General features: G+C 42.7%; 1 protein-coding gene across 2 annotated transcripts in view; it reads right to left on the reverse strand.

The window, feature by feature from the left end:
• LOC135250245 (NALCN channel auxiliary factor 2-like) overlaps positions 1-14,705 on the reverse strand; it is a 50,993-nt gene extending 36,288 nt beyond the window's left edge. Inside the window, exon 1 of one of the 2 annotated variants that reach the window (XM_064326344.1) lies at positions 14,557-14,705. In XM_064326344.1, coding sequence (XP_064182414.1) covers positions 14,557-14,565 — 9 coding nt within the window. In that variant the 5' untranslated portion in view covers positions 14,566-14,705. Of the gene's footprint in view, positions 1-13,510 lie in introns of both variants that reach the window. The other variant, XM_064326343.1, reaches the window with a different exon arrangement.
• Positions 14,706-23,536: the final 8,831 nt, after the last annotated feature.

Consider the following 23,536-nt stretch of genomic DNA (forward strand, 5'->3'; position numbering starts at 1 on the left):
GTGTTCCGCTTTCTCAGACTCTGTAGTGTGAGGTGAGGTCAAGGGCAAACCGACGAGCGCTTAAGAAGAATAAGAAGAGGGGGAAAAGAGGAAGGCGTGAAAGGAGAAAAAGAAAGGAGACGTGAAAGAGAGAAAAAGAAAGGTGAGAAAGCAGCCTGGGCCGACGAGGAGCGGACGTCTACCCTCCACCTCCCGTGTAATAGCTCATTACACGCTGAGCTCTGGAGCATAACAAAGCAAACAGATAGCCGAGCGCTACAAGAGAAATCAGCGCACTCCATCGACAGAGCTAATGTTTGTCCACGCTCTTAATAACCGCTCACGCTAGCCACACAGAGCCAACCGCCCAACAATAACCACCGATCCGTTTTCAAAGAGCAAAATCCAGTGATAATGTCTGCCGCTGACAACGTTACAAACTTACTTGTATCACATTGAATATTTAAAGCTGGGAATCTTTTCTTATGAAGTGTTTGGAAGCACGCAGTGAAGGTCTTGAATGTGGTCGGGCCAGCGTGCACACACACAGCGTTACTTTACACCATGACCTCGCAGGTGGCCCCCACCGCTCAGCAGGAACACATTCATCTTAATTGACAGGTAGAGGATCATGGGAAAGCAGGCCACACCTACATGGGCTGACAGAGCAGGCGAACTTTAGCCCCCGAAACACAGGCCTACCCGCGCGTAAAATCTCAAATCCAAACACACTGCTCAAGCTGAGTGCCCATCCTTATTGACTGTCTTGAACGAAGAATATCCCCTTTAATAGGACATTTATTAATAACAAATATCAGCATGGATTGCATTATGTACTGTAAATCAGGGGACCAGCTGTGGTTAAAATAGGCATGGCACATTTGCCTACCATCTTTATTTAAGTTGTTATATTATTCTAACATCACAATAAAGCCCGTTAAGACTAAATCTCATTCATCAAAAAGATCCTTCCTTCTCTCCCAACCCCCAGCCCCCCCCCTCCCCCCCCCTCAACATAAGCAAACCGCAGATGGCCAAATGTTATACTTACTGGATGGTGTTTGAACAGCTGTGCACTGTGAATTCACACCAGGCAAGACAGCGGAGCCAAAGAGGCAGCTGATTTTCAGCTGACTAAAGGTGCATAATGTAGCGCACAGAAGCTGTTCAAGGAAAGGGATAGTCACTTTCACTGAGGATGCTAACTGTGCAGTTAGCTCTAGAACAATGCACGACATTTACTCTATATATTTCATATTTTATTTTTTTTATTTTTATTTTTCTCTCGTTGAATAAGTGTCAGCAAAATGAATGCTAAAGTCATTTCAATGGCCATATAAACAAAAGAAAAGCACTTGCTAATAAAAAAAGACTACCATGGATCATTAAGCTGATGAGTGGCTAAAATAATGGACAATTGGCCCTTAAGGGTCATCAGGTCATTCAGATATTCAAGGACCTCAGGTTCTATTACAGTGAAATCACCTGGGATTACCCAATCAGTGGTCCCAGTGTATTTTACCTCAAAATTTGGTTGTACTTCTCAAGTTATACTCCCCAAAAACATAACAGCAAATTCAGTCAAGAAAACAGAGATTTACTGAGGTGTTGCTACACAATTTACGGAATATCTGCATTTAAAGGAAGTCGCAATAATGTAAAACTATTACATTTAATTGAGGCACATGACCAAAATTGGGTCATGTATGCCTGTGCACACTTCGATAAAAGCCACCGACCTATTTGTGAAGACTTATCAAAGTAAGCCTAGAGGGTGTGAGAACGTATTCTTTAGCATGTAGAAAAAAACAGCATTTAGAATAATAATGCACACAAGATGTCTTCATCTTTCGTAGAGGTCAAGTCTTAGGATCCAGTAGAGCCACTACCTCATTATAAAAATACGTCTGTTGCCAGGTGATGTCCAACAATCACCGAAATTACATTTCAGTGATTGAGTTTCAGTATAGCCACACAATGCTATCAGATGTTGGCACATCTCTGAAAACAAACAGAAAGAGCCTTCAAACGATAAAGGAAATAAGCTTCCACCCTTTGTCTTGAAACACACATAATATAAATCAATCAATACATAAATACAGTTTTAAAAAATAAAACCTAAGAAGATTGAGGAAATTACAGTCTGAGGAAATTGTAACGTGTGGTTCTGTATTGCAATTATCCCATACGTGACAGCACAGTCCTGCAGCTACTTGTCTTGGTAGCTCATACAGGCAACAGGATTCTATGAGCAGGAATGACAAATCAATATCAATCTACTTGCACAAACGCTATAAAAATCTGACCTACCAATTCAACCTTACAAAATTATAGTCAGGAATGACTCACATAGAGAGAGAGAGAGAGAGAAACCTTCACATATCTGACAGATTCATTACACTCACACTAACTTCTGTTCAAGACAAAGACACAGCAGATTTTTATGTATGGAAACACCACACTTGCTGAAGCCTTACCTCCTGAATAGGACTCTAATCTGAGACTCATTAAAAATCCTCTCTCTTAAGAGTTTGTGGATTCACCTATTTGAGTAATGGCCACACATACAGCATACTGGAGTGAAGAACAGCCCTTTCTCTGAATCCTGCACCCCCATTCTTATTCTTCTACAGTTAAAGCCTGATAACACTGTCAAATGTGTGCTTTTGCTGCAGCTTCAAAGTTAACTGTGGTCAGAAATGACAGCCTGGGTGGTCTGTGGTCAGCATGGGGTGGTCTTTTTTGTTTTGTTTTACAATTGATAGCGGGGTTGCCACTTTTGACCTGGAGACATTTAATATCATCTAATATTTGTCTTTAAATTTGGCTAACACATACAGGTAAATGTGTTTTTTTTCCCCCTCACACAGACTATTTGATTGGATAATACTGGAGACTTCCAGACTCATCAAAACTGTGAAATAAAAGCATGTATTTATTTGTAAGTTAAGAATGAGTGTTTATTTAAGCCAGGTCTTCATTGTTCTTAGTTCTTATTCTCTAAATGTGCCATAATGCACTTAGCTTGAAGCGTCCCCCAGTAATGTATAGGGGCGTAAATGTACGGATGCGTTTTAACAATGACATCTTTACATGAAACAGCAGAATGAAAGGGACAATGCGCAGTGAATACGAGACATTACTTCTTCAGGACACCGGAGAAGCCGGGTCTCAAAGCTTTAAATGTAACTCGAAGCGTACCTCTTTTAACCTCTCAGCGTGTATGAGTAAGCGCTTTCATTTGCTGAAGGTAGACCGAGGCATTGAGCATTTGTCCTGAATGAATCGCATCAATATCTATCTGCGCTCCCACCGTGTCTACATTATGCCTGAGTCACCGGCCTCCAGATCATAGCTGAGCTGTACTCGCACCACACTCTCTGCTCCGTTCCAGGCATGTGCAGCATTCTAATGCCTTGCGGATGACAGCACGATCATAAAAAAAGGGAGCCGGGCCAAGCCCCGCTCCCCGCCATTGGTAAGGCGATGCAGACTCTCAGCCAATGGGCACGGCTGGGAGGCGGGGCATCGCGAAAGCCCCTGTAGTGGGCACATCCAGCTCCCCTCGTTGATATTCTGGCTCACGGCAAAGCCAGCTGCGCCACGCTTTTGACTGACATTATGCGCCTGTGTTCTCAGAGAGAGAGAAACAGAAACAGGGGGGTGCATACCTCCCCAAAGTCACAATAAAAGATCCACAAGTTCCTCTGCTGTTGGACTGTAAGGGATCCAAGTACAGGAGGCTCAGAAGGCACAGCAGCCCACGTGGTCTATAACCACCTCTTACTGGGTTTGATCTCTTTAAAAATGATCTTATTTACTTTATTCCATGTGTGGAAGTAAGTTTTGTTACCCTCTGTCGCATGTCATTGATATGCCACATAAAACATTAAATTTCACATTATGATCCTTTTTTAATTAAAACAATTTTATGAGATGCATATGAGCAATACACAAGCTGTGCACGCCTGACTCCTGCTCTGTTGAACATCTGGCTACCATGCGCACCCACAATAACAATCACGCCCAAAAGCCCAACCGTAACTATGACCATAAAAACACAAACATAGCTGTAAAACACAAACATAGCTGGCACAATAACATCAAACACACCCAAAAGCATAGCTACAGTAGCAACTACAGATGCAACCGAAACCCCAAAACCACAGCCTCAGCCACAACAACAACCAAAAATACAACTACAACAAAAACCGTAAACTGGAGCTGGAGCATGCTCAACCAGGAAACCCTTTCTGCACAGCCAAGGTTAATACCATCACACAATCCCACGGACCAACAGGAATAAAACCACATCGGTGTAAATTTTTTCCTGTCATGCTCACCACACACATCAGCCTAGGGGGGGATTAATCTTACATCTTTCAGAGTGAATGACCTGTTAGCCATGACCTCACCAATTGTCTCCCCTCTCTCGCCCCCCACCCACCGCCAGCACCTGCTGCACACCCGCTCATTGACCCAGTTACACTTATTTACTGGCTCAAGTGGTTCATTTTCTGCTGTTCGCTGTGGAAATCCAGCGACTCTCTGCATGCCTGGACCGTTGATTTCCGATCCGTTCCCTCTGGCCAATAACCCCCGCAGTGCACGGAGAGGCCAGATGCTCATTGGTCCCAAGTTAATGATTTGCTGTTGCCAGGTACTGTACAACTTGTTTTAGAGATATGCTGTAAAATGCAATGCTTGCTTATTTTCATTATTATCTAAGCACAGTTTTATTTTCATGCTTAAGACCCACTGACAGCACCAAAATCTCCTGTGCCAGCTCACAGCAATGCATATTGAGGCTGATAACAATCAACGGTGAACCTTGCTTTTGTCATAATGCATTTGAGTTTGAAGCTTGCTCTTACAATGGCCTGATGTTGCAATTCATTTAGTTTCTGTTGTTGTCTCTTTACATTGAAAACTGCTTCGCTTATAAATTTGTACTGCATTACATATGCGGCAGTGGACAGAGAGTAGACACCATGGGAAAACAGCCCATCCCTGCACACTGCAAATTCCCCAATAAAAGCAGCGGATTTGGTTACCGCCTCGTAGCACACCTCAAAGTACCAACGGGGACATGAATGAATGTGCGGTACTCCGTCGAGGGTATACACATTCTCACGGCTTCCGTTGTGCGTCTTTAATCTCGCAACACAAAAGCTCCGCAGACGAACAGATTCTGCCTGTCGGGTCGCGCGGCAAACGCGAGCGCTTGCGGCGCTTGAAGATTTATGTTGATTGAGCGCCATTAGGACGAAGGCACCCATTTCGCCAGCCCTAGGAAGCCCCATGGGGGCACCCCTCACAGAGAAAGGTAATTTATTTTTAACTGATAGTTACTCATTACCAACAGGGGAGAATAATTAGCAGAGGAAGTTTGGTACCTCTGAAGGAGACAAATGAACAGCCTTCTTCCTCTCCCTCAAGCATTTTTTTTCCCTCGTCAAGATTGAGTCGGAATTCCTGCAGCCGCTGAGTATCAAAATCCCTCTCTGAGTCCATGGAGTAAAGTTATCATTGCCCGAGACTGATTATTGATTTGGTACAGTATGCTTTTATTCATTTTATTCAGATACAGAAAAAGCAGTGAGGGTCACACATAGAGGTGGAATCACCATTCGAAACAAGCCATGTCATGCCAAACCACAGGGGGATTTAAACTATGAAACTATGAACTTACACTGACTATGAATCTACTGACTGTGCCACACATTATCCCCTTATGCGGAGTTTTCATATTGTTGATTAACAGGTCAAGAGTTGCTTAATTTTTCATACCCTGTCATACTAATAAAAGGTGGTATAGAATGCTAATGGACAGGTTGAGTCAATGGAGGTCAACCTGTCAGCGGTAATGAATTCCTCCTCTACCACCTATCCATTATCTGACCCGCTTATTCCTGGGCAAGGTCGCAGGGGATGCTGGAGCCTATTGCACTTATCCCAGCATGCACTGGTGGCAGAACACCCCCCCCTGAACAGGTTGCCAATCCATCGCAGGGCACACACTCACATACTCATACCGAGGGGGCGAATTTAGACCCTCCAATTAACTTACCCTGCATGTCTTGGGACTGTGGGAGGAAACTGGAGTACCCAGAGGAAACCCATGCAGAAACGGGGGGCAAACTCCACACAGAAAGGCCCAGCTGGGATTTGAACCCTGGAGCTTTTTACTGTGCTACCCACTGCACAACCATGCTGCCCCACTGTTTCTACCAACATAAAAAAAAAATATATATATAAAACAGACACTTGCCTAACGCACGTAACTATGCTAAGATTAATACATGAAATACATCTGATACATTACATTGCATTTTATTTGGCAGACGTTTTAATCCAAAGTGACATACAATAAGTACATACTGAAGGTCATTGGAACAAGTACAGAACACGGGTCCGATAAGATACAATTCTCATTAAGTATCAGTTATCCATAGCCATGGACATCAAGTCTAGTTCACGCAGTAAGGATAGGACAGTAAAATTACGGTGAGTCAAACACCCACTAATATACATTACACAAACTGGCTTAACTATGTGTCTTCCAGTAGCTGGTGATTAACTTTTCGTTGAGAGATGAGAATGGTAGTATTGGTAAGACATCTGAAAAGCTTTCTGTCTCATGGTTTCAAAGACGGATGTTAGGAGGACTTGGCAGCCTGTCTGAAACCTGGTATAATTGCTGGCAGACATCACATGAAAATATTTTCAGCATTCATTTTCTGTTTCCAGTATGCTGTTAACACATACTCTATAAAATATTGAGTCTTGAGAAAATCAGCGCCTAGAAGACTCACTTCAACCTCAAAAGCATATTCCCAATTGAATCAATGTTTCCCCATTTTGACTCAAACTACACAAAAGTGACATGATCCTTCATTTCATGGTTGTACAGTGACTTTATGCATTAGACTCGTTTAATTATGCATAGGTGGTAGGCTCAGAAATATGACAAAGTTGGGAAAAGAAGGAAATTTAACTAACGAAATTAATTTTGAAGAATAATTTGCCTTTTGTTTTTTAAAATATATTAAAATTTACCACATAAGATAACCTAATATCTTGTCATTGTTATTTTAATTTGGGCTCTATTTCAGCTGTTATCTTAAAGGGCAACTAATGTTGATTTCTGGGAAAGAAGTGATTGAGTAGCGGTATTGCAACTACACAGCCAGCGAACACAAAAATTGTGACATCAATATAAAGTCATTTCACAGAGTTTTGGGTCTCTATTTTCAATTAACCTCCCTGCTCTTGCCCCAGGTTGAAATTTACTATCAACTGATCTGGCTCAAATGAATACATGGACATTATTATCCTCAAATTCTTCCCACTTTACACTTTGCTGATGATGTCATCCGGCAGGAATTTCATGCTGACATTATCTCATAGACCTTTTCTTGTGAAGCACCAGTAAGTGGAGCTGTCTTAGTGACTGAAACCCACCAATGACCTCCCTTTCAAAGCCACAGAGGGCTCCTCTAGCTGCAAAACTAGCCGTAATTATAGGCTACCAGCCCATACCATTTTTACACATGACCCTATGCATTCTGGGATGTTATCTGCTTGATAAATACATGGACCACACCTGGTGTTTCCACTTCTGGTTCACTACCAGTATGTACAGATGCTTAATGATTTAAAAACTATTCTTAGTTTGTATTTACAATTACAATTTCTTTTCCAAATAAAATAAGTTCATGTTCCGTGCAGATCTGGGACAAAGACATGTTCTAATTACCTTAGATGACCGTAACATTAGAAAACACTCTGTGGATCCCTAATCATTTTCAGTAGAAACATATTACAAATCAACACAGTGCAATCATTTTGTTACCCATATTGGTGAAAATACAGTATGTTTGTACAAAAGAATTCTCCTAAATACTTGCGTTTTAAGGCATTTCAAATAAATGTGTGGCTCAGGCCTACTTCACCACACGCTTCCTTGTAACCATGGATTGTGAGCTAGAAATATAACCGAGTCAGCATTGCATTGTGGTCCACTGATCATATTAATTTAAATCAGCTTACTACGCAAGATGATAAGCTACTGTGGTCAGTCTCCCGCGTTCGTATCTCAGCTGTGGGTGGAGGGTGAGAGTGAATAAATGAGCTTTGTTCAGAATTGGATCGGTGGCTTTTCATAACAAGGATCGGTGGTGGTGATGTCAGAGAACGCATTTAACTGGGGAAATAGTGGGACATGAAAATGTATGCAGGCTTTCAGGAATCACAAGCTGCTATGATCACACTTTCGATAAAACACGCATAACCAAAGCCCTCGTTAAACATGACTTGCCTCCTTAGTGTGACGTAATGCCTTCATGAATCATCCGTAAGCACATGCAATGCTTCCTGACAAATGACAAAACATACATGGGGTAAAATGTTGTTGTCCAATCACATTTACTTAGCAACTGAACTGCAAACAGGGCCGGTTCTAGAATGCTTTGACAGGGTGGGCATTTTGAAATGTTAGTCGGGCTTCCTTTTCAAACGTAATAAGAACACTTCCCCACGACAATTTCTATTTCAGCATTGTTGTGAGCAGAGAACGAAACAAATCAAAGAACTGACAGACCATTCGAAGAGGTTCTAACATAGAGAACATAGAGAAACATAAGCCAAAATGTTAAACTCTAACATATATTAAATTTGCAAATGTCTTCAACAATGTCCTTAGAATAGGTTAGAAAAGATTGTGGGGGCTGGGGGGTGTGGAGGTGGTAGCGATTACTCACATTGTAGTAGGCTAACAGGCTATGAATACAATGCGTAGGCTATGTTATTCATTTACAGATTTCCCAACTCACTGGGCTGGGAGTACCTAGCTAATACCTAGCTAGGTAACAAGTACGTCATTGCCGCAGCCAAAAACTGCACAACTACACCACACCAGTTAGACAATAGCCTAATCACATTACAATAAAAATACACCCATTACTACCTTGCTACTCTTCAAACTCACAAAAGCACAGAGGGAAACGTGGCATCAATATCTCCCCAATCTCTTCATAAAGATGTCGAGGACAACATATATCATAAATTTACTCAACAGAACTGTAGCCACATTTTTCTAACCAGTTTGGAAAGCCATGTTGTAGCCTGACCCCACCCCCCCCCCCCCCACTGAGCTGCACAGTCATTGGCTGAGGAGAACACAGCGGATGCCCTCAGGCAACAGGTACCCAATCAGAGGAGCTGGTCTTGCACAGTGATATACGTATTGCCAACATTCCTCCAAGGGGGACACTACTGCCCGCTGACAGCCCCTGTCCACATGATTCCTTAAAGCTTTATGTGCGTTACCACACAGGCAGAAGGGAGGCCTCCTCTTCAGGATAAATGGGGCAAAGCTGCATACGACCCTGTTTGACTGTCCTCTCCTGTCCATAGCCCACTGAGGCTCCCATCACTGGAAATGAGGCTTCTTCCTTATTGTTTTTATGTTCACATTTATTGTTGGCTTATAAGATTACCCTTATCCAGAGGGGAATTTAAAACCATTGGAGCCCTAGTCAGTTCTGCATGACACCCATTCATTTAGCCAGAATCAGTCTGAAGCCAGAGAAGGCATAGCATGCCATCACAAAAGCCTTCAGAAAATATCTGGCTGTATAAATATATTGTATTTCTAAGAAATGTAACCCGCGTAAGGCAACTGAAAATGCCTGCATAAAGCAGGGGTTTGCTGTGCAACCTCCTCTTTAGGAACAAGGTAAACAGGTACGTGTGGAAAAACTGATGGATGCTGGGGATGGGGGAGAGATAGAGAGCGTCCGTCTCCAGGGTCTTGTTTTGCTCTACCACACGTTGAGCAAGCCTATCAAACACAGTCTCTTCCCCCAAAGTATACCACGCCCGCAGTGCCGTCATTACTGCATCAGCTGCTGGTAAGGGACAGGATGTTTTTCCAACACAAGCGTAATTTCAATAGGCAAAATTTTCATTAAAAACAGAATTCCGAAAAGCCCTTTCAAACATAAAGTCTAATTAAAATCCCAATTAGAAAAAAAACATTCTTGAGGCACAAACAGCTGTGGGACTTTGCCTTTAGGAATAATTTCTTTATGCTAATCTCCTGTCTCTCTAAGGACTTTAACGTTCCTCTTCAGTGAACAGCACTACTCTTTCTCAACTGCTCTGACAGCTACACAGAGCAAAGGTTTGATGTTACGATGACTTTGTAAAGAGGTGGGGTCATGATGGTTAGGGGTGGAGCAGTTCAGAAGCATCTATCTGCATTTCCACCTGAAAAACGCAACAATCCTAAGAATGTTGTTGATTGCGATACATTCCAAGTGTGTTTGTCCTTAGAGGTTAAGAGATATACTCTTTTCTAGAGTAGACACTCCAAAACTGGGGTCTGGGGACCCCTGGAGATCTGTGAAGGAGTGCTGGAAAGTCTTCAGTAAAATGGAGTTCCCTTTTAATATTTTTCACACATTTATTTATTTTGCAGATTTTCAGATAAAGTAAACTGGTCTGGTTCACCCATACTTAGTAATATGTGACCCTCATTATAATTGAGTGTGTTAAATAGTGAGTAGTGTGTGATGGATAATGGTGTCAAGCATTAACCATTTTATTGAGGTGGGGTCCCCAGCAATAGGGAGGTCATCTTCGGAGGTCATTCGATGACAACCCCTGTCCTGAAGGAACTGGTTTATCACCAGCTTGGATGCATTTTCACCAACAGCCCGAAACACATGCCTTTGGAAACAGAAATGCAACACATTTTAGCCCTCTCAGTGTTCTTGCAGAGTCTACATGAAGATATATTTTTCCACTAACTGCCAGTTCTGAGGTAACACCAGTTCAGTTGTGAAACTGCTTATTATTCAGCCCAGATGCAAGCAGTGCCCTTTATGTGAAAGGGAAAAAACGGTAAGTATTAAATGCCCTTGATGTTGCCTTCCGTGGGCGTCTGCGGTGGAAGTGTCTGTTGGCACAGAACACGCAGCAGGAGAGACCATGTCCACGTCTTTTCGCCCTCAAACCACAATTTGTCAAAGCTGATCCCTAGCCCTCCGACGGAAAAGAATTTGACCCAAAAAACACAGCGCTGTTCTTCCAGTAAATCATCAACAAAAATGCCTTTCGTTGCTCAATTTCTAAGCCTATGGAACGTGAGGCTTGAATGATTATACGGATTGACCCCAACATGCAGCCAATTTGGGGCCTAATCATCTTTAGCACTGTGAATTTAATGATCGAGTCAATCACAGAATTAAGTGCGATAATCACAACAGGCGTGATTGGTGTCTATGTCGTTGCCAGAGACAATGATTGTGGTAAATTGCAGTGACACTTATCGAGCCAATTATAACGATTGTAATTGAGTCAAACCACCGTATCAGTGATGTGATCGGTCCAATCACAACGCAAGCGATCGGATCGGATCCCAACGATTGGCATGCAATCAAGCCAACCGAAGGCAGAATTGGAGAGGAGTTTCTTCACATATTTTATAGGCTCCATAGATACACATTTCCTATGTTCATTCTGTCCTCTCTGTTTCCTGATGATAGGATGTTTTGGTCGGTAAGAACCGGCTCCGGTGTTATATTTCTGTGAAGCACATCCATTGCCTCAATGTGGTACACTGTCACACACCTCCAGAAACATTTATGAGACATTGGAATTGGAAAGATTGCAATACTTTGGCTGCAAAGGAAGGGACACAGAACTTTCACTGTGTATAACACAAAGATGATAATCTGGGTAGTCATAAGTAGTATCTTACTCACTTGTATACTAGCACCAGTATATAACTCAAGTATCTTACTTACAAGTATATTACTAAAGAGCAATATTACAGTAAGTAATATTGTACTGCATGTCCAGTTGTGTCTAAGCCGTGGGAGGCCCTGAATAGGAACTGCCAAAGTGTTCTTCCCTTTTGCTCAAACAGTTTGTTTCATTTTGCCTTCACGAGCTGGTTGGGCTGGGATCCTCATTAACGATAGAGAGTGAGTATAAGCGATGTTCTGGATAATTACTGCGAGGCCCAGTGAACTGTGACTGCGCGGGCTGTCGCCATCGGCTCGGCCGGCCCAGCGGGGTGATTTGTTTTTCGCACAGATGAGACTTAGTTGAGCCTCAGATGAGTCTAATTTGAGTCTCAGATGAGTCTTATTTGAGTCTCAGATGAGTCTTATTTGAGTCTCAGATGAGTCTTATTTGAGCCTCAAAGCACTTTGGAATGGCAAACTTTTCATCTGGGGTCAAAGGAATATGTATGCATTCTACACTAACAGTTGAGCACTGCTTACAGTTTCTTTTTTATTTTTATGAATGTTCATTGCGCTTTCAGTAATAACAAGTATGTTAATGACAATATACCTGAATCAGGGCTTCTCCTTTCAGACTAATGTATTGGTAGGGGTTTTTCAAGATATATGAGAACTGGAGACAGGGAGCTGGGCAAGAAGATGATGTCACTAACACACAACACAGTGTGCCAAGCCACACACTAGCCCTTTATCTGACACACTGAAAATCGTGGCTTTGCTGCTTTTTTATTACTTGGGTTAATGTTTTTTTGACTGACCACCACATAGTTGTTTGAGTTGCTGGTTAATTGGAAAATGTACAAGACTCATTTTTTCCGCAAGTCAAAATGTGGTCTACCATGACATCAAGGAGACATCTGAAAGCCGGTCAAGAGAGAGGGTGGGAAAGGTAGCTCCAGGCAAACCATCTCACTGCCTCTTCACAGTAAAAAAAAACAGTCACAGTGCAGCCTCTTTGTAATGACGGGGCACCCTCTGCTGTGTTGGGGGGCAGCTGTGGAAGGTGCACTGTGAAGTAACCGTGTCATACTAACGGGCCTCACACTCCAGGGCGGTGACACACGAGAAACCACCTCTGGATCAAATTCACGAGCAGAGATTCACCCTTGAGCTGGAGGAGTAATGACTGATTGATTTATCGATCGATGAATATGGACATGTAGGATGTATCTAAATGAAAGAATAAGTGAGGTTGCTTCAGTGGCACCTCAATGAAGAGCCATGGAGTGCCCTTGGCAGACCTGGGTCAAAAACTATTAAATATCCGAGACACTTTAGGCCTTTGTACACCAGCAAACCCATTGCTGAGAATTAGATTGTAAGTATTAAGTTCACAGACCATTTGTAAGCAAGAGTAAAAGTAAGACAACATACCAATTATTTCTAACATTAGGATACTGTATAGCGTGGTTTGGGAGTTAAACTATCATAAAATACTTCCTTGGAGAGGTATTAAAGGCAATGGGCCTTTTGGTCATATAGAGTCATTGCATTCTTCAGTGATATCATTGTTTAAACGCTTCAGTTGGGCAGAAAGTTAAAAGTTAAACATGTAATGCAATAATTAATAAACTGCAAAGTGCAGGTAAAGATGCAGGCTGTTGAGTCAAAAGTACGAGTGCACTTGTGGGATGGCGGTTCACTTGAGAGAAAGTACAAACAAACTGATCACAAGTGTGGTCTGGTCAAGTAGCCAACAAGTAGCAGCCACTTACCTTACAGTCCTCGGTGTGTGATCTGACTGAATAATCCCCCGATAAATACTTGAGAAAGAGGAAGTCAAACTCCTCGTATTTTTCCTGAGCGTGTTGGTCCAACCTCGCATACGCCTGAATGCAGCCACTGCACACGTCGTCGTCATCATCCGCGCCCCCGCGACCCAAATCCCACATCATGTTCCGAAGACTGCAGTTCAACCCGTCCGGGTTCGCCATTCCCAGAAGCAGATCGGAGATGGTGTAGGAATCACAAAAAGAAAGGCTGAAATTCCTAAAATAAGCCAACAAAGACTGTGACGAAAACGTCAATGGAGTTGAAAATGATGACCCGACGTCTGTTGGCTGCAAACGCAGTGTGGCGCAGGCTGACTCCAGATCTCCGCGAGTTTGTACAGCGGTACACTGAGGACTTGGAGCGACAAATTTTGTCGAATTGCTTAGAAAAACATCGTGCTCCCCCTCCTTCGGTGTTAGACGGTCCCCAACGGTCGCGTTACTCAAAGGTTCGCCATAGCCCCTGTCCCCGGACTGCAGTTTAACTCCAGCACACAACCAGAGATGGTCAGAAAGGAGGACTGTAAAAAATAAAAGGGATGCCAAAGACATTCGCCATTTCTGTGCCCTCTCGGAATCGGCGTAAGGTTTGTCGTTTTGTTTGGGTGCACAGCAGATTTTCAGCACGGCATCGTCTTCCCTTCGACACATCCAAACACCCCGGATCATATTTTAGGGGGAGACAAAAGTGATCCCCGGCTGTTTTTTTTTTCTCCTCTCCAATTTTCTCCCCAAACAATATCATCTACCTTCTTAGCAGCATGATGTTGGGTAATGTTTCTCTCTGGACTGAAATAAGATATCAAACCACTTCCCCCCACCGCTGCGTCTAATTTTTTGGACCATCCATTGGCGAAGAAAACGTATATCCCGACAAATCGTCCTTACACGCCGCTCGTTTCAACATTCTGCAACATTCCACACAGCCTCCTTAGCGCCCTGTTGAACCTTTCGGGAAACGAACAAGATTCTGGAAGATTATATCTTACCACTGTCATCCTTGACAGAATGTTTTCTTGTTTTTTCTTGCGTCTGTAGTGCAGAAGGATATATGTGTGTTCCTCATCATCCCGATTCACCCTTCCCACTGTCCCTCTCAGTCTGTCGCCATCTTCGGCTTTGCAGAGACCACCTTGAGAAATTGATTAAACTGAAAGGGGGGTGGGGGGTGGTTCTAAGGGGAGGTGGGAGGGTGGGCGTGCGTGCTCGCGCGGTATCCCCTTTCGCTTCCCCCATTCACAGCAGCTTCATTCATAGCCCGCCTCCCGTTTCATTCATCATTTCGCCGGGTATAGCTCTGTTTGTTCCACGCTTCCGACATAAAAAATATATAAAAATTACGCGCGCGGCAAACGTCGTTTCGAAGATTCGTATCACAATTTGTAGTTATTCCCATAGTCATAGTATTAGAATTTTTTTTCATTTGATGCATGCCCATTTAAAAGATGCTACGCGCGTTCCTGACAGGTCTGAGCGAGATTAATGCTTCAGGTAATTCGCATATGCCATTTCATGTAATTAACTTTATGATGATTGACTGACTGACTGGGCTGTAATCGCATGCTAGCTGTCAGTACTGACTGCAGCATAGTCTAACTCAACGCAGGAATGTATTAGTAACGCAAATTTTATGCCTTCATATCTTTTGCCAGGTAAAACGTTGAGTTCTATCAGCCAGCAAGCTGTAAGCGAAAATAAATTTCCCATTATTATATACTATATCGACAGATTTGAAGAATAACTACGCGAACTAATTCAGCCGTTCTTGTATGGGTGCCTTTTAACTAATGCCATATTGATTCAGATTAAATAATAAACATTATTTTATATTTGTAGCAAGATCCCTTAGTACAAGTTCACTGCTAACAATCGTTACCATCTTAAATGCGTTTGTAGCTCATTAAACACTGGGTTGTGTTAACGCCCCATTCACGTAAATATGAAACCAATAGTTACACAATGAACCGGGTGACTGCACTTTAGGAACTAGAGATTAATAGCTCAACGATAATACAGAAGTCGCATAGCCTACGGTTGTTCATGAGAGGAACACAATTTTACATTTGGATTTGGAGTGCCTGCCGTTCGCGCTCACCGTTTGCCACACAAAACCGCCTCATTCTTGGCTGGCGCTGTCCAATGAAATGGTGCTGAATGACAGATCTCGCGCTCCACTCTGAAATATCCATCAAGTATTATAAGGAAAAAGTCTTACAAATTGTGAAAGGCATCTAGAGGAGTATGAAATGTGGCTAGCTCATGTTCAATTTATATCCTGAGCGTTCTTACTTTGTTCTGACCTCCATACCTCCATACTTGAAAGTAGCCTATCCTAAAGTACAGTAGCTCATAGTATTTGTTTCCATGAACACTGATCATCTAACAATGAACATGATTTGTATGTGGACAAATTTGCAGGAATTTAATTGACTGTACTTTATGAAAAAACAACAACAACAAAACAACAACAACAACAAAACATTAAGTATTCATGCAAGGACAGATTTTAATTTCCGAAATGCAAAAACAAAAGCAAAAACACTATAACCATTGGTGACATAATTTCTAATACCGGCTGCATCCATCTACAAACAACATGGGCGTTAGACACGTTTTTAGGGTTTCTGTGGTTCTAATCCATCTAGTTAAAATTCGTTACGTTGGTGCAATAGGCTGTGTTAAATAGTAGTGATGTTCTTTTAAGAAATTCGCTCCATTTGGGAACATAACTGTTGACAGGATGTCGGCTGAATGATTTCACACAGCGCCATCTATCGCATTCATCCAACAGCCTCATAACTGCATTCGCATTTTCAACAGTGAATCCATTTTTAAAAATAATTTGGCGCCCAGGGCGAGGCTGTGTACTTTATTCGCAACAACGACAACATCAGCAACAGCGGCCGTATAAATACTTTAAGAATGTGTAAGTACCAAGGTGGGGTACAGAAAAAAATCAGGCTTTGACCAAGGATCCACTATTTCGGTCTCAAAATATGTCATATTCACGTTCTTTCTCTACTTCACCAGCACACAAATGCGCACACATGCCTCAGCTAAATTATGCATTTTGGTGCCCACTGTCACATGGCTATGCTGCATTACAGCGACACTTGCTGGGAAAAAAAAAAAAAAAACTGTGCTTGTGCACTTGCAGTCTGCAACCTCATTCACATTTTAAAGTGTGCAGTATGTACGTTTGTTGTAAGAACACTTCTGTTCATATTTGGTTAAATTTCACATCCTGACAGATAGCAATACGCTAAAGGGTCTAAGAAGACGATCCCCTCTCTCTGACTGGCCGTGGCTCTGAAATTAGCCACTACAAAATTCTCTGCGCCTGACCCTTAACAACCAATCAGGACAGCTGTCTGTCCTGCCTCCTGTTCTGCGTTGCATTGCCAGAGAAAACAGGGTGGGTGGGGCTAGAGCTACACAGATCAGAGCAGAGCAGAGGTAACGTACCTAGACCTCCAACCGCGAAACAATGGTACTGTCTTGTAATCTTACGTTTAAAACCTTTAAAACCTTGTTATCATCAAACAGGTCTGGCTGAAAGACATCTCTTCTCTCTCTTCTTCTGTTCTCTGTCTTAGCCTGTCTCTCTCATTCTCTTGCTCAACACAACCATCACTGTCATTAGGGGACATATGCAGGCTACATTTTACAGGGTCCATTGTGCAGGCTCTAATAGACAGGGCCCCTGTGCAAGCTGTAGAAGACTGTGGCCCTTTGCAGGCTATGGCAGACAGGTGCAGGCTCCAAGCTCCAGTGCTGGGGAAGCTGTCTGTGAAGACTGTGTTTTGTGCCAACTGTATCGCTGCAACATATGGAAATTGAAATGTTCAGTTATCTGACTTCATTATTCCATTAGCATAATGCTAACAAAAACAAATCACTCTTGTGTGACCTGCAAATATTAAGCTACTCCTTTCCCTCTAAGAACTCAAGTCTAGGAACTTTAAATAGTACACAAGCACTGTTCCTTTGAAAATCAGGGTGTGAGGCACTTAACATGATTTATTTCTCTTGTTCAAATTTCCAAAAAAGTACCCAGGGCCCTGTTCAGTGTCATTATCACTCCACGACCAGCATTTTCCATTTTTAATTCATTGCAAGCTGTAAATGACTTCTGTGTCCCTGGAATGATTTGGAAGCATTATAAAATTATATACTAGGATGATAATTGTTTAACTGTATCAAGCACAGGCTGATTACAACCACATGGTGTTTTGTGAAATTGAAATATGGATATCTTGTGTGCACAATATACAGATCTCAGTCAAATATGAAATGAGTTTGTGTATGTATATTGAGCTTGTTTAGGAATATACATGTGAGATCAGTAGCCGGATCCATGCATGGCCACTGTATGATTGAGATGAAGTAAACAGGATGCTTGTTCTTTTGCTATTCCAGTTCTGATGTCATAGGAAAAACATGATGCTAGCTACACCAAATGCAGAACCTACCATGTAGATTTGGAGGTAAAGGCTTTGTTTGTTTTATGATATGAACAATCAATGATGCACTATATGAACAAAGTTGTTCTGTCAAGGTCGAGGAGACAAGGAATGCAAAAGGTTTTTCAGGGCACATTAGGATAGACACTCTAACGTCTAATTGATTTGGCTTGGCTTGGAATCCTGCTGTGAGAATTGGAGTTGGCAAAGATAATATTTCCATATTGTCATATTCTCCATTTCCACAGCTGGGTATGTAGGTAAGCACCTTGTCCTTGCGTACATCAGCAGTCCCCCTTCTGAGGATGCAAACCTGCATCCTATAGCTTTGAAGAGCTCTTCCCCAGCTCTGACAACAGACTGCAACTTTTCAGTGAATCAAATGGTTTATATTAGCACAGACACAAGGCCAATATTAAAGAAATCACGAGGGCAGGGGCTGAAGGGGTTAAAAGGACTAAACAGACAGATGGACAGACAGACCATGGGAACAAGCCTGGAATAACACAATAAAAACCCGCCCTGCTCACAGTTGAGACGACAGACTCAGGAGAAAAGGGCAAGGTTGGGGGGCCAAGGGGGGTGGGGGGGGTGGGGGTGTTGGGGGGGGGGGGGGAGAGCAGAAATAATGACATTTGATCAAAGCCGGCTTAATCTTCAAAAATATTTAATAATGCGTGAGCGCTGTTTCCAGCTGCTCGGCGTAGCGATAGCACGAGCTAGCGTGGAGACGGGGATACCAGAGCAGGTGTCGGTAACCAGACTTTTGATCACTGTGACAGGGCCTTACATGAGAAGAAGAAGAAAAAGGGAAAAAAAGGACAAGAAAAAGGAAAAAGAGAATTGCTTTCTGGGCAGTCTGCCTGTGACAGAACCACTTGTGGCCAAGTCTTCTCCAATGACAGCCCTGGCAGTTTACCTGCGCACAAGCTCATGTGCAGTACGTTCCAGCAATGTTCCAGTCCCTGTAGCAGCACTGAGAGATACATACATGGACTGAGACCCGTGTTGTGTCAGCCAAGATTCATTCACAGTTTCACAATGTTTTTTCTTTCTTCTTATGAATTTCATTGGCGTGTAATACAACAATACATTCTGAACCTGTATAGTAATCTTAGCATGGCCAATACACACAGATAGTATAACTTATGCAAGGCCATGTTACCTGGCAGTGAAGAACAAAAGCCATTCAGTGTCAAAAAACGCATTAGGTAGCTCTCAAACTGATATCCTCTTGCACAATTATTGAAGATGCCAATCACTTGAACTCATCAGAGCTTTGATTTTCCTCCTGGCAGGAAAGTTGGTTCTCGCAGTGAAAACAGTGATTTCCGTTGTTTGCCTCTCAGTTATATTTTAACAAACACTTCAAAAAAATACATATTCATTTGAAAAATATAAAAATAGAACCTTTGCATATTCCAGTCAGAATTAGCAATTGACTTCATTTGAGCGGCATAAAACCCTTTTCAGATAGACCTTTGTCAGTAAGCATAATTCCTCCTGCTCCCTAATGGTATGGGTGATCCCTCCCATGAAATGGGGATAAGGCAAGGATCCCTAATTTATAAAAAATAAATGGGCTAGAAACACTTCAGCGCCTGCAACAGACTCCTGTCTGACCAACAGTACCACTCGTTCTCAGCCCTCAAGGCAATAAATGGCAGTAAAACAAAAGGAGCCTCCCCATCCCAATCACTGATTGCACCTTATACCAGAAAGTAAACTTATTTTTTATACTTTCTACCTTTCTGTTGTCTTGTCTTTCTTGGCATAAAAAAAAATATATATACCCTTTCTGCTTTCAGAACTGTACCCCAGATCACTGAATAAATCATTCAGAAAAAAAATGTCCTTATGTAATGTACTTAGTTTGCATTCACTTTTGGTACATCCAATACTTGCATCTTTATGGTTCTTTTGTCCATGTTAATGTGTTTTATTTTTATTTTTTATAATCCAAAATTCTTTTACTTGTGAAATAATTGTGAAATATGTACATAATGTTTTTTACACCTTGAATAATTCCTCATATATTTCCTGTAAGTTTTGATACATGGTCACGGTGGTACACTTGTCCCCTTCAAATAATTCCGAAACCCATAGCTCACAGCTGTCTGCTGCCATAAAGTGATGGCTTCATTTAAGAGTAGTGCAAACCAGGTGGAAATGACCTTTTTAAGCGCTGGGCAATAAGGGGTTAATAATAAGAAAATGTTAGACTACCACTTCCTAAACATCTTAGCCATAATCCGGCTGCCTCTTTCACACGCTGGTGACAACAGTCCCTGCTCCTGTTAATTATCCTATGATGTTTCTTTGCATCAAAATTCAATTTGTTATAATTTTTGGCTTATAATTTTCTCCATCATTTTCTACATTATAATACAAGAATGATTTGAGTAGGTTGTATGAGGTTTGCTGGCATTTAGACTGAAGAACAGTGACCTTTCTGCTGAAGGTGACTGAACTGTAACTAAGCAACCAAAATAAACAGCAGCTTCTTATGGTTTGGTGTTCCAGTGGATAGGTAGCACCATCTGTAGGTGCATTATAGTCTTAACACACAGGTCTTATTCTAATAATAAGACTAAAAATAATAAAACATTGTTCTTTTACTTTGTTGAATAACAAGAAGCTATTATTATTATTATTATTATTATTATTATTATTATTATTATGCAAATAAATGTAAGTGGATCACATTTCTTTTGTCAAGTTTAATACGGTATAGTGCATAACAACACAAAGTCTATTGAATAGAACTGAAGCAAACTTGACAACACACACACACACACACACACACAAATGCAGGACATGGATGCACGTGAGTGCAGCATACGTGCACACACACACTTCTGTAATGCCCCTCCAATGCAATTACATACAATCCATTATCCCAGGATGAGCACTGTTTCCAGAACTACAATATCAGCCACTAGATGGCAAAATTGCTGAGAAAAACCACAAATTTTGAACCAATTCGTTTTTCTTTTTAATCATACCCAAAGCCTTTTAAGTTAAATCTGGTTATATTAAAGCTAATTAAGAAAATTATATGCAGTGTTTGAATACAAACAATGAACAAAAATTGCAGTCATGTTTTTTCTTTAATATAATTTGTTATGCTGAAATTTCCATCTGGATTTTACATAGGCAGGCATTAGCTAATTAATTACATTTCTTGTGTTTTTACAACTATTCTGCCCATTATAAAAATCTGCAATCTGGAAACAGTCTTTAACCTCAGACACTGTGAGGGTGTGGCATGATGACCATTTTAGCTTCTATTGTCTGTAAATTGCTGAATATCTCCATATTTAAAGAAAACATTAATTAGGAATTTAGGAAACATTTAAGACGAATTCATTCTTTTTTTTTGCTATCCCTTCAACACTATTCTCTGTATTCCCACAGAGCATAAAGATATTTTGACCTACAGTTAATCTGCCTCTACCTCTAATTCTAGTCTTTGTTATACACAGAGATGAAAGTACAGTTTAACCTGTACTGCACCTTTTTTACCCTTCATTGTGAAGTAGAGAGTAAGCAAGCTGCTTCAATGCCCTTTGAGCCTTCTCTCCCTGTGGATTTTCTTCTTTGTGGGGATTTGGAAAAGCAGCACTGGTGCTGAGAACCCTGAAATTTCGTACGGTAAAGAATTGGAGTTGGTTAGTCCTACCTAGTGTAGGCCAGTCTTGGCTTGTCCAGGGCAGCTCAGTGTACTTGTACAGGCCTTAACTCACACCCCAGCCTGTGTGGGGATGCGGTAGCAGATACGCAGTCCCTGGCGGCTCCGGTAGGGTCCGGGAGTCATCTCCCCCCCCCCCATAGGAAGGCCTGGGGAATCAGAGAGAGTGCAGTTCAGCCGCGCGGGGGCGGAGCTAGGCCAGGGCCACGCTACGACCACCTCCTGGCGCTCGGAGTCGGCAGAAGGGCCGTAAGCCTGGGGGGTTTAAATCATTAATGACCTAATCAGTTATAATCACTTAGCCTTCTGTCTCAGATCGGGGACACGGGGATAATTGAGGATGTAATTATACACCAGCCGCTCGGCGGCCCTCAGGAATCGAGGGGAAGGAGGGGGTGGGTGGGTGGGTGGGGGGGGGGGTTTGTTTTTAGGTGACACAGTGCAGAGCTCAGCACTGTGCCTGAAAGCGCATCTCCAAAACCTGCTGTGTCTCTGCGCTTGGTCCAACCGTGTTTCGTCACCCACGCGCGCAGCAGATGAACAGACGAATCAGAGGTAACGATCATATGGTGTTGCCGTCCAAGATTGTGATCCCGGTTTTATCCAACTTTCTTTCTGTGGTGGGGAGTAGTGGGGGGTGGGGGGGGGGACATTCTTTGTATGTTTGGGTGGGAGAGACCACAGAAGGATTTTATTCATGTGAAACAATAGTTTGTTGTGCCAATAACACACAAATCTATTCCTTGGGGCAGAAAGCATTGCACCTGTCGACCGGGATGAAGGTGTGTGTGAAGCCTCTGCGTTTCCCCCACGCCCTGATAAAAGAGACGCGTCCAGAACAGAGCGGTGAAACTGATACTGTGCAGAATCCCCGCCACCCTTTTTGTTACCGGCCCTGAAAGCCTGTTCCTCGGCTGGTCAGAGGCCTGCTGGGATTTAGGAGGTCTGTGGGAAGCCGTGGCCTGCCTTTTTCGCGGGTCGCCTTTGATGTGACAGAGACGGAACTGTCTTTTTGTCCGACGACCTCAGGCGGCATTTGACGGAGGTGACGCTACCCTCCAGGAAGACACCTGAGAAGATGCCGGCCATTTTAGCTGCCCGGACCCACACCTTTTCCCACAGGTGAGGACAGAGCTGAGCATGGGTAAGCGTAGCAAATCCCACTGAACAGACACTTGCTGTTCCCAATAGAAGGTCATACAGTACCCACTTTAAACACATGGTACTTCATGTTGAATACCAATTAATATTTAACATTAGCATATAAGCATTTAATAAGTATGCCTTCAGCAACCCGCAATTTGCATGGGATAAAGGTCACATCCCACATGTTTGACAGAAAAAATATGTAGTTGCCACTCCGCGTGACAGGCTCATTGCAAGGCATTATGGGAACCCAGAACAAAAACATTAACTAGCTGCCCTTTTCCTCAGCAGAGCCGGAACCAGGATAATGTGAATCGGCTGACCCCAATACAGCGCGTAGCATAATTACTCTTCCATCGCATTAGCGCCCGACCACACCACAGCTGTCGCCATAGCCGCGGCGCGCGCTGTCAGTTTAATCTCAGTCACATTGTTCCAACTAAAAGGGCAGAGTAGAAAATAATCAGTTATTCACCGAACAAACCACAGCGCTGCCGGGAACGGGCACGGACGCACAATGCGAACATTCCGGTGGCGGTAAATGGGCCCCGCTTCTGTTTTGGAGTCGCGCCAGCGCCAGAACCGCAACGCCCTCTCAATCAACGCCGCGGCGCTGAGACTCGCTCATGCATGGCGGACCAGGCTTACTGAGGGGTTAGAGGTCAGGGG

The sequence above is a fragment of the Anguilla rostrata genome, chromosome 3, assembly GCF_018555375.3.
Source record: "Anguilla rostrata isolate EN2019 chromosome 3, ASM1855537v3, whole genome shotgun sequence".
Lineage (NCBI taxonomy): Eukaryota > Metazoa > Chordata > Actinopteri > Anguilliformes > Anguillidae > Anguilla > Anguilla rostrata.